This window comes from Zonotrichia leucophrys, chromosome 4A (genome assembly GCF_028769735.1).
Source record: "Zonotrichia leucophrys gambelii isolate GWCS_2022_RI chromosome 4A, RI_Zleu_2.0, whole genome shotgun sequence".
In the NCBI taxonomy this organism is placed as follows: domain Eukaryota; kingdom Metazoa; phylum Chordata; class Aves; order Passeriformes; family Passerellidae; genus Zonotrichia; species Zonotrichia leucophrys.
In genome coordinates, this window is record NC_088174.1 from 3,880,745 (window position 1) to 3,892,573 (window position 11,829).

The 11,829-nt window shown below is 53.0% G+C and overlaps 1 protein-coding gene across 1 annotated transcript; it reads right to left on the reverse strand.

The window, feature by feature from the left end:
• Positions 1-630: 630 nt before the first annotated feature.
• Positions 631-11,721, reverse strand: LOC135447898 (mitochondrial fission factor homolog A-like). Its single transcript, XM_064713092.1, has 7 exons — positions 11,536-11,721; positions 8,701-8,896; positions 7,748-7,896; positions 6,960-7,048; positions 6,278-6,439; positions 3,471-3,549; positions 631-2,372 (listed from the first exon to the last, which is right to left on the reverse strand). The coding sequence occupies exons 2-7, from the start codon at positions 8,894-8,896 to the stop codon at positions 2,241-2,243; spliced, it is 807 nt and encodes a 268-aa protein (XP_064569162.1). The 5' UTR covers positions 11,536-11,721; the 3' UTR covers positions 631-2,240.
• Positions 11,722-11,829: the final 108 nt, after the last annotated feature.

Genomic DNA, 11,829 nt, shown 5'->3' on the forward strand with positions numbered 1-11,829 from the left:
GCTATCAAAGGTTTACCTTCTCCTTTCCCCTTCAAAGCCTTGAATTCCACTTGTTCTGATCTCCCTGAGCACCCACGCAGCAGGCAGTCCAAAGGAACAAACAGAATTTCCCAGCCTTGGCTGGGGCTGGGGCTCCTGGGCGAGCACCCAGCAGCACAGGATGTCCCCCTGCTCTTGTCCCCACATCACACACTCCAGGTGACAGCTCACCAGCAGCACTGGCAGCAATGTGCCCCCATTCCAATTCTCTGTTTGCTCTCTGCCTCCAAAAGGAACATGGGAGCTCCAGAGCTGCTCCCTCGAGCCCCATCGTGCACAAAACACTTTATTTGCTGTGCAGTTGTCGTGGCAGTGGCCCTTGGGGACACCCAGCCCTGCCACGTGTGCTGCCTTGGGACAAAGCAGCCAGGAGGAGGAGGAGGCAAGGAGGGGAAAAAAGGAAATAAAAGCATCACACTCCAATAGGGACAGCATTAACCAGAAGCTTTCCTACTCAGGATTCTCCCTCAGCCAGGGCAGCTGAGACACCCATGAGCAGGTGACAGTCCTGCTGCCAAGGGAATGAACCTCACCTGCTCCCACTGACTGGGACATCAGGACCAGACTCCACAGAAAATAAACACATCCAGAACACAAAGACTTTATTAAAATGTGCATTTTGGGGTCAGTGTTTCCAGATTTACACCAGCATTTATGCCTTACATAGAAGTCATATTTTCCGCAACCTGCCCTTGAGAACACATCCAGTTTGGCCACCTCTCCTCCAAACACCTTCCAGCCACACTTTGAAGGCCTTCCCAAAGTCATCCCTAAAATAAACCCCAAACACAAGCTTCCTCCACAACACATTAACACCTCTTAAAGGAGAGAAATCAGACAATTCACCCCATTTCCTGGCCCCACTCACACCCCCTTACCCACAACAGCTGTGCAAGGTCCTCTGGTGACACTGCCACAGCACCCAGCACACCACCCTGGCTCTGGCGTGCAGTGAATCCCAGCTCTGTCCCCAGCTCAGCAATCAGCCCCAGGCTCAGAGCTGCAATTTCCTGGGGACAGTTATTTATCAGTTATTCATCAGTCCCTGTCCAGCTGCCAGATTTGCAGTCACGGCCGCGTGGTGCGGTGTCAAGCAGAAAACACCCGAGCTCTGATGTCTGTAAATAAGCTATTGGGACATCTGGATGACATGTAGATCCAGCTATAATTAGGTACAGGTGACACAGAGAGGTCCTGTTAAGCCTTGCCAAAACCTGCCCCCAGGGCCTGCGTGCACACCTCTAGCAGATGTGCTGGATGAGCTACCAAAAACATCTCAAAGTCACCTCAGAACCAAGTGTTAATAAACTCTGGAGAAGAGAACAAACAGGAAAGCTGTTAAACTGAGCTTGTTCACAGCTAAAGAGCATCTGGGTCAGGAATTTCCCTCACCCATGCTCTTGCACCATCACTGAAGTTGCAGCTTGGCAGCAAGACCCAGGAGAGACACTCCTCCACTCCCCTCTGCCAGGGGAGCCCAACAAGTATCTATTTTCCCTGCCCTGTTTGGTGCTATTGCTGTTGCTCTGAGGTTTTATAATCCAGAGGGTCACCATGGGGAGGTTTCCCATGTAAATCTCTCTGGGAAAGAGCCAAGCCCCTGGACAAACCCAGATGTCAGCAAGGCTCTCACATGTGAACATCTGCAAATCTGCTGTGGCCGCAGGGCCCTGCAGCTCCTGGCCCCTGCAGCTCCACTCCTGCAAGGGGGGCTGTGGCACAGGAGACTGGCAGCACCTCCTCCACCAAAGGAAGAAAAAGGAAGAAAAGGAAACCCAGCAGAAGTTTAGAAACTTTCAGTGAGGAACAGACCACCGCAGTTAGCTGACAACTTTTATGGGGTCAGAGTTGAGATCTCCAAGGTGGGATGTGGCCAGGCTGTGACTGTAACAGGACCCCACACCCACAAACACTCAGTTCCTCAGGTTTGCATCTCCTCTGGCAGCCTGAGGGCACCTGCACAGGACAGACACCTCCTGTGCCAGCCACCAGCTCTTCAGAGACCTCAGCTCCTCACAGCAGCTTCTCACACCCTCACTGTCACCAAGGCCTGAAGGACACACACTCTTGAGGGCCCACAGTGCAGAAAGCAGTCCTAGGCAAGAAAAAAGAGTTTCACTGCTGGCAAGTACATGAGAAATGCTCCTCTGCCTGCCCTCACCCACCCTGCCAGGTGAGCAGGGGAGGCTGGGCACGGGCTGTCATCTCCTGAGCCAGAGCCAGGTGTTGATGAGGCAAGCAGAGATCATCACAGAGTACACCAGGGCCTCCTTCTGCCTCCAGGCGTGGCACTGCTCCTCCAGCACTCGCAGCCTCCCCGAGATCCTGGCCAGCTGCAAGGGAAGCACAGAGGCACTGTCAGCACCCACAGGGGCACTGTCACCTCCCAGAGGGGCACAGGAGGGAGGAACAGAGGGAGCTCTGCTCCTTCAGTGTAGGAGTGACAGGGGTAGGACGGTCAGGACGGACAGAGATCTCTGCAGCCAGGGCTTGGAATTTGGGGCTTATTGCATTTATTGCAAACGGCCTGGGTGCAGGGCCCTGCTGGGAGCTGCCAAACACAGCTCAGAGCAGCAAAGAGAGAAGAGAGGGGGAGGGAGGTAAAGGGAGTGGGAAAGAGAAAGAAGGCAGGAGCGTGGTAAAGAGGATGAGAGAGAGAGCAAAAGAGTAAAAGAGAGAGGATGAAAGAGTAAAAGAGAGCAAGGTTCCCATTCCAATACAATTAATCTTCTTCTGTGCTGAATATTCTGATTCTCACTCACAATCTAGTATAATATATAAATCCTACAGCATTTCCATACAGCCTACAAGAATCACTGCATTACCATACTGTGTTATATTTTAAACCCTAAAAACTCCTCCTTGGGCCCCTTCTGCCAAGCTGTCAGGGTCTGCTCTGACCCTTGGGCCTGTCTGCAAGCAGAGGGTCTTGTTCCATCAAAAGGGGATTACCTTCAGCTGGCCATGCCATTGTTTTCCAGTTGTTCAGTAACTGAGGTATCTCAAAGCTTGCTTTAATTTCCATCTTGCTTATAGTTTTCATATTCTAAGAATCTTTAGCCAGGCAATCACATTCCTAAGGCTTTCCTGTTTCATCTTCCCCAACACTTCAGGTCATCCTTTTCTAAAGCAGAAGCTACCTTTGTGTGGGAGGAGGGCTGCAGCACCTCGGATCTGCAGCAGATGATTCAGGAAGATTCTTCCCATCAGAGAGCATCTGAGCCCCTCTCAGTGCCACAGAGGGGCCTGGCTGGATCCTGCAGCCCCTCGGGGCAGGAGCTCAATGGATAACACACATGTAAGCCCTCTCCTGAAGGCAGGACCAGTCTGACAGCAGCAGCCCACCAGGACAGAGCAGCTGCCCCAGCAGCCTCCTCACCCATCCCCTGAGCTTTCCCAGCAAGCATTTGCAGCCCTTTGCCCCATCTCACCTGCCTTCTCATTGCTGCCACCTCGGTCACCCCTGCCTCCTCCGAGGTGCTCTCTGCAGCTGGGACGGGCTCCTGGGAGCTGGGGAAGGAAAGCAGAGATGCAGAGGGGTCAGAACTGCTCGAGGGGTGCAGCTGACCCCCACAAATGCAGCGCTGCCCCAGGGAGCTGAGCCATGCAGTGCCACCGTGACATTTTCTGAAAATACCCATCACCAGGATTTCTTCTCCTGGGAAGCTGAGAGGCCTCAGAAAAGAATGAATAATTATCTGATTCCTTGGGAATGTGGTCTGAAGATCGTTTACTGATTGGTTCCATGTGAATTGTTTTTAATTAATGACCAATCACCATCAGCTGTGTCAGACTGAGGAGTCAGTCATGAGCTTTCATTATCATTCTTTTCTAGCCTTCTGATGTATTCTTTTCTCTTTCTTTAGTATAGTTTTAATATATCATTTCTAATATAATAGAGAACATAATATAATAGATAATATAATAGAATAGAAGTAATATATTATATATTATATAATTTATATTATATCATATTATATATCATATCATACCATATATCAGCCTTCTGAGAACATGCAGTCAAATTCTCATCTCTCACCTCATCCTGGGGACCCTCACAACACCACAGTGCAGGGAGTGTGTGCCCAGGCTGTGCTGCACCAGGACAAGGCAAACAGCCCCTGCACAGCATGCACTCATCTCTCCTGAACCCCCCCATGCACATTGGTACCCCTCCAGCATGCACCCAAAGGGGACAGACAGACAGACAGCACGTGCCAGGACAGGTAACAGAAAACACAGGCTTGTATTTCTTCAGAGATGCAACAGAGAGAAAACATTTCTACTAAGCATCCATCCTCTGTAGTGCCAGGAATTCACTGAGGGCTGGGTAAAACATCTTTAGGGCCAGCCAGGTAAGCAGGTGTGACAGGACAGTGCTGGAATGGAGGGGTGATCCTGTCTGCATCAGCAGGTGAGGAAGCTGCCATCAGCTGGAGGGAACTATCACTTTTTGCTCTTGTAGCACATTTTACCTGCAATTTGAAACATAAACAAGCAACCCAAATGTTCAGCACTTTCTTCCCTCCCTGGAAACACAGGGAATGAGCTGCTGCACTGGCAGAGGCAGCACAGACCACTGATGTCCAAGGCAGCCCCTGGAGGCACAGCCTCACTGCAGGGTCCAAACTACTGAGTCATAAAATTAAGTAAATCCACAGTGAGAAAAATATAAATTCCTGTCATCCTAGGCTAGCCCAAAGTCAGCTACTCTATCACCAATAACTCACACAGGCACTCAGTGATCCCCTAGGGGTTACCAAGCCCCTAACCCCACTCCTTGGAGCCCTGGGGAGGAAAGGGTGTTTATCTCTGCAACATGATGCTAATTTCACTGAAGACAACCCAGAGATTCACTGAATCCCTGTCTGAAACTCCATTTCTGAGATAATACCTGCACAAAATGTAGCTGCAGTGTAAAATGACAGCCACAACAGAAAGAAAATGCAATTTTCCCCAGTAGAGAAGCATGAAAAAAGGACACATCCTGCAGCTTTTCACTCAAAATCCCAGTTGATACAGGTAGACACCCTTTAAAGTGGAGACTGGAAATTGCCTTCTGGTGACTCATACCCTTCAAGAGGTCACTGTCAGCCAGATATTCCAGGCTCTGTCTGAGACCAGACTTTGCTAAAATTTCAGGACAAACAAGTCAGCACAGTCCTTTTGGTTTTTTTACTGTTGCACAGGGGTACAAAGCTGTCATACTGAGGGGATGTCTGCATCTGAAGGGATGTAAAGCACTAAGAAGAGGTGTTTGAGGGTGGCTGCTTCCAAAGGGAGATCAGTGCCTGGGGAGAAGCCCCAGAGTGACCCCAGTGCATCACAGCAGCTCTGCAGGCTACCAAGGCCTGCATGCCCTGCACTGCCACAGGGAGGAAGGAGAAGGTCCTTTGCAGCCACTAACCAGATCTCTTGGCCATTAAGAAATTAAAATGATGTTCAAAGACAGCCTCAGCCTCCAGTTTTTAAGAGCAGAGACATCACTTTGGATGCTCAGCAAGCAGCAGGCAGCTGGGGCGGGAAGGCAGGACATGCCCCCATGACGGATGTGATGATGGATGCTGCTTCTCCTCCCTTTCTGCCTGGAGGCTTTGCTCAAGGAGAATGAGGAGTATTTAGCTGTCCCTGCAGGTGCTCAGCAGCCTCAGAGCAGTGGGGACACCTTAAGGCTGCAAGGATGTCTTTGAGCAAAGAGAATTCACTGCAGGGGCACAGATGAGGGTGGTGGAGATGGTTCCTCCAGCACATCTGGAGGGACTGAGGGCACTGCACACCTGCTCCAGGGAGCACAGAGGGACACCACAGCCTGCCCAGGGCACTGGTTGTGGGATGAGTTCATGGAAAGGGTGGTTAAGAGTGACCAAGGCACAGCCAAAGGTGTGTCTTGTCTCAGGGACAGCCCCTGGGTCAGGCCATCTGCTCTGGATTTCATTCCCTTCACACACCCTCTCCAACAAGCTACAAAATCACACAGAAAAATTTATCTTTGCTTAGCAGCAACCCCTCAGCAATGGCAGAGCAGCACAGGGCACTCAAGTGCCCAGGACTGGTGTTAAGCTGAGCAGCAGACTCAAGGCTGGTTAGTGTGGCTCACCCAGGCCTGGCACAGTGAGAAGGGCAGCCCAAGGCAGCCATGCAGGAGCATCCTGCAGCCCAGAGCTCACAGAGCTCGTGCCCCAGCAAGGCCCAGGCCAGTCCCTGCAGGGTGACACAGAGCTGGCTCAGCACACGTCACCTGCACGGCGCCGGGTCCCGCAGAGAGTCCTGGACACGCTGGAACAGCACCTGGCCCAGCAGGTACATGGTCTGGAAGATGTTCTGCATGGAGTAGATCCTGCCTGCCTCTGTGAAGAGGGGCAGTGGGGCACTGGGAGCAGGCAGGGCACAGGAGCCTGGCCTGGGTGCACACAGAATCATTCCTGTTACTGCCTGTCTCACACAGCCTGGCACAAGGCACTGCCCCTCATCCCTCCAGCAGCTCCAAATCTCTGGGCAATGCCACTGGCACCCAGATGGCATCACTGGGAGAACCCTCTCCAGCAGCCCCCAGGCTCAGAGGGACACCTGACTGCTCCAAAGCCAAGCACAGCTGTGTGCCACACTGCTCTCCTGGCACCCAGGGCAGCTCTGGGCTTCAAGGGGGACAGCAGTCCCTGCTCCAGGATGAGCTCAGAAACAAATTCCCCACTGCAGAGACTCTGGGGAACATCACAGCTGCCTTCAAAGCTGCCCAGCACAAACATCTCTGGCAGCAAAGGCCACATTCCTCTCATGGATGAGTAGGACCTGCCAGGCACTGCATTGCTCTAATTTGGATCCCCCCTGTCCCTCCCAGAACACCAAAGCAGCTCCAAAACCGCCCAGTGAGAGCAGATGCTGCTCCCCACACACCCTGGGTGCTCTGGGCCCGTGCTCACCCCTCGTGGTGCTGTCCTGGGCTGTGCAAAGCCAGCTGGGCACTGTCACTCGGGATCCTGTCCCTCCGTGTCCTGCTGCTGTGGTGGCCCTGTGGGAATGGAACAGAACCACGTCAGCACAGGGCTGAGTGCCCTGGGGGGGCTGCAGGGGCCCATCAGCATGGGGAGAGCACTCAGGGGAGCTCTGCAGGGCCCCAGGCTGGTGATCAGATGCCCAGAGCAGACAGAGGGTCCCCAGCATGAGCCTGCTGAGCCGAACTCTAGCCAGATCCAAAACCCTGAACCTAACCCACCCAGGATCAGCTCTCCAGTTTCAGGAGGGTTGAAGCACTTGAGGAGGAGGAACAGCAGCTCCAGCAGCCAAATCAAGGTTTTGCCTGCCCATGCTTGGGACCTCTCTTTGAAAGGTTCTCACACAAGGCTAAAATCTGCTTTTGGCTCTGGCCCCAGAACCCTTTACACTGCTGTAATGAACCAGCTCTGCCACATACTTCATCAAGAAGGAAAACAGGACTTAAAAAGCAGCAGCAGCAGCCAGTGGTGGGACTGCAGCTACCTTAGCCTGCCCCCTGCCCACAAAATACAGCAGGAGATGTGATCAAGGTCCCACAGCACACAGGTGTGCACTGGCTCTGGGTCAGAAAGAGACCCCACCATCCCCATCCCCTCACTCTAGGGCCTCCTGGAGGATGAATCCTGCCTTGGGGTGATAACAGCTATCTGGAGAACCCTGAATTTGGGGTTGTTCCCCTTCCCCACCCCAGCACCCATCCCTGACCCCACGGTACCGCTCGCTTGCGTCGCTGGGCGCTGGCTCTGCTGGCTGGGGGCAGGAAAGGGACGTCCCCACAGGGCTCTGGGGACACATGCACCACCACAGAGGGCACCCTCCTTGGCTGGGTCAGCAGCACTGGCCTCAAACCCGTGTCTGGAATCTCTGCAGGAAGGAGAGAGGGAAGAATTACGCCAACGTGAATAGCCTCAGGAGAGGGAAGAGAGATGCACCCATGTGGAGAGTCAAGCAAGATGAACACCATGCCCTGGGCTTTTTGGGCAGCCCAGAGAGGCAGAGCCACTGCTTCAGGACAGAGACGTGGTTTCAGAGCTGTTTGTCAAAGACAGGGCCAAACATTCTGCATCCCAAAGCAGGGACCCTACCAAAGGCCAAGAGGGAACTGCAGGAGACATGGAGGGAGATGCCTCCACATTTTGCTCCTCACTTGTTGGAATTAAGGTGTAGGGGGATAGAATATAAGTAAATAAAGGTAGTATAGAAAGTAATAGAGTTGCAGCTGGGTTAATTATTAAAGATTAGGAGCAGGCCTGATGTTAACAGGCCACAGCTGTAACCAATAAGAAGCATGTTATAAAAGAGTGGATTGGTGGGAACTGGAGTCAGTTGGCTGCTGTGAGGACAAGGAAGAGTCAGTGCCTAGAGGAGCTGCCTACAAGAAACATCAAGGAGGTACAAAACTCCAGCAATATGGAACCCTTGCAATATAATGGCAATAGAACTCTTGCAATATAATGACAATGTTAAGGCCCCTCCAGACCTATGCTGGTGACCTTTTCCTGCCTCCTCCTGAGCCATCCACCATCCTGCCCTGCATTCCTGAAGAGAACTGCCTGCATTATCTACCCCCACCCTCTCCTCTAGCAAAGCACACAAAAGGGAGGTTTATAAAAGGGTTCTACTCCCTAGGATGTTTACCCCACCCCAAAAGACAACCCAGAGCTTTACCTGCCAGGGAAATCCTCTCAGGGATGTGCATCCTAAAGGACGCAGGGACATCCTCTGCCACTGTGGCCCTGTCCCCAGGGCTGCAGCTCTCTGCCACCTTCAGCCTGGGGGGAACCTGCATCCTCTGGTTGATGGCCTCTGTGAAGAGCAGGTCACAGCGTGCCCGGTGCAGGTCCAGTCCCCAAAGCGGCCACATCTGGGGGTGAAACAGGAGGGATTAAAAGGGACTGACCCCTGGAAAGACACAGCTGGATTAATTACCAAAGAACAGCCTTGTCCTGAATGGTCACAGCTGTGAATAATGAAGATAAGGGTGATAAAAGGATGGGTTGGGTGGTTAGGCAGAGCCTGGAGGAAGAGGATCCTGAGGAAGAAGGAATAATCCAGAGAGACACAAAGAAGAATGAAACAAGGAAAAGAGTTGCTGCTACAAAAGATCTGCTGTGAGGTCAGTCTGGGTCTCATAAAATTAGAGCCTGCAGTCACAGTCATACCAGGTAAAAGCCTCTGGTCATACCAAGGAAACATTTGCAGTCATACTCCAGCAGGAACAGCCAGCAGAGTCTGTCAGAGAAGCCAACAGCAGGAGTTTGCTGTAGTCACTCAGGATGGCTGAGCTGTGAAGAAGAATAAAGAGGGCCCCTTTTCATGTTGTTAAATGAGAGTCTGTGCCTTGGCTCATTTCTACCCCTAAGGAGAGGTCTGCTGCAGCACACTTCTTTGGAGATGTCCTCAGGTGTCCTGGGGTTTCATACAGAGGGAAAGAAAGCTGCAAAGTGGCAACAGGAGCAGCACTTCCATAAGTGACAACAGAGACAGCTCTCCCTGCACAGGGACAGCACAACATGCTGTAAGACAGCTGAAACACAGGCAGAAACAGCCAAAAAGCAGACCCTGCAGGAGTGGCCTGGGACAAGGGGATGTCCCACAGGGACAAGGCTGCAGGTGTCCTGGGAGCCATGGATGAGCTTAGCACCCACTGCCTCAACTGACAGCAAGGATGGGGCTCAGCACACAGCTCGGTGCTAGTGGAAAAAAATTTTTTCCATCCAGAAGCAATGTTTTATGGAGGGCTGGGATCGGTGTGCCTAAAAAGGTCCTTCTTTGCTTCTAGAAAAAATTCTCCACCTTAGGAGGGCACTTTGCACCCCCTCACCTTCCCCAGCCCCCTGCAACCCTTTAGGAAATCCCTGGGGAAGGACCATGGGATGTGTCCCCTGCAGCTGCCAGGCCTTGACACTCTGGGTACAGGAGGGTGGCAGAACCAGCTCTGCGCTGCCACAACCAGCGCTTCCAGTGATCACTCACCTCCTCCTCTGCCATTAAAAACCTTTTAATTTCACAGGGATTTGCATAGCACCAGCAGTGGTGATTCCTTCCTTGCAGACAGAATCCCTGTCCTGCACTGGGTCTGTCCTCACACCATCCCCACCACCCTGCCCAGCCCCAACCCAGGGGTCTCATCACACATACACTCCCAAAACTCCAAAGAAACTGTTTTTTCTTCTCCCAAAACCCCAAAGAAACAGGATTTTTGCAGGCACCCCCCACTCAGAAACAGGAGAGTAACTCCTGGGATGGTCCCTGATGTGTCAGCCCCACAGGAGGAACCTGCCTCAGACCCCAGGCAGGGTACAGAGCCATGGACAGCACCAGGATTCTCCTTCCCATCTGTGGTGCAGCAGAGGAGCCTGTGCTGCTTTCCCAGCCTGTTCTCTGGGAAACCAGCTTATATTAATAACAGTAAATCTGGAGAGGGCAGAGCTGTTCATTTTCTAATCACCTGTGAAACCACTGCAGCTCCCAAGGAACAGAGGGATGGGAGGGGGTGAGAAGCAGGCGCTGAGACTGAGCTATTAAGAAAGGAGAAAAAAAAATCAGCTGTCAAAACTCATAAGAACAAAATGCTTAAGTGGCTGGATTTCCTCCTTTAACTTTCTTTAGGGCTTTTTCGAGCTCTTGCCAAGCACCCCCCACTCTCCTGGAGAGGCTCAGCTCTGCTTTGGCACTTCTCCTTGGATTTGCAGCGACAGGGAATTTCCGGCTCACTTACCCGGAGTGGCTTTAAGTCCTGCAAGCCAGGAAAACCTGCCCTGGGGAGGGAAACTCCACAACCTCCCTCTCTGTGTCCCCCTCCAGCCCGGGACACCCCAAACGAGGCAGCACACCCCGTTCAGGGTGAGGAGCTGGAGGGGGAAATGGGATTGCTCCCAGCTCTGCCCTGCGGCTCGGAGGCACCCCTGTGTCACAGACATCTTGTATGAAAAATCCTTTCCTTAGGATTTTTCCTCCTGAGAAGCTGAGAGGCCTCAGGAACAAAATGTAAACAATGATTATCTGCTGCTGTGGAATGCAACAGGTGCATCTGTGATTGGCCCATGTGGTTGTTTCTAATTAATGGCCAATCACAGTCAGCTGGCTTGGACTCTCTGTCCGAGCCACAAACTTTTGTTATCATTCTTTCTTTTTCTATTCTTAGCTAGCCTTCTGATGAAATCCTTTCTTCTATTCTTTTAGTATAGTTTTAATATAATATATATCATAAAATAATAAATCAGGCCTTCTGAAACATGGAGTCAGATCCTCATCTCTTCCCTCATCCAAGACCCCTGTGAACACTGTCACACCCCTGACACGGCAGGGCTCTCGCCCGGCTCGGGGTGAGCTCTCAGCCCCGGCACGGCTCCGGGGACACACACAGCACAGGGGGGTCCCTCGCCCTCCCGGCCCTGGGGACATCCCGGCCCTGGCCCGGGGTGGCTGCAGCGGCCCACAGAGCCCCGTGCGAGCGGACAAGGGGACACTGTGGGCCGGGGAGGGACACGGGACACTTACTGTGCAGCGCAGACCGACGCGACTTGTCGGACCTGTAAACAGCCGGGACGGGATGGGGCGGTGCCAGTGGGGGCAGCCCGGCCCCCCGGTAATGAGCTCGGCCTCCGGTATCCAGCCCGGCCCCGGTAATGAGCTCAGCCCCCGGTAATGAGCCCGGCCCCCCCGGTGTCCAGCCCTGCCCCCGGTGTCCCGCCACTCCCCCCTCGCTTAAAGCCGCAGCCGGTGGTTAACGCGTTGCGACTCCTCCTGGTGGCACCTCCCGCGGGAGCCCTCCTGTCCCCAGCCCTGCTCACA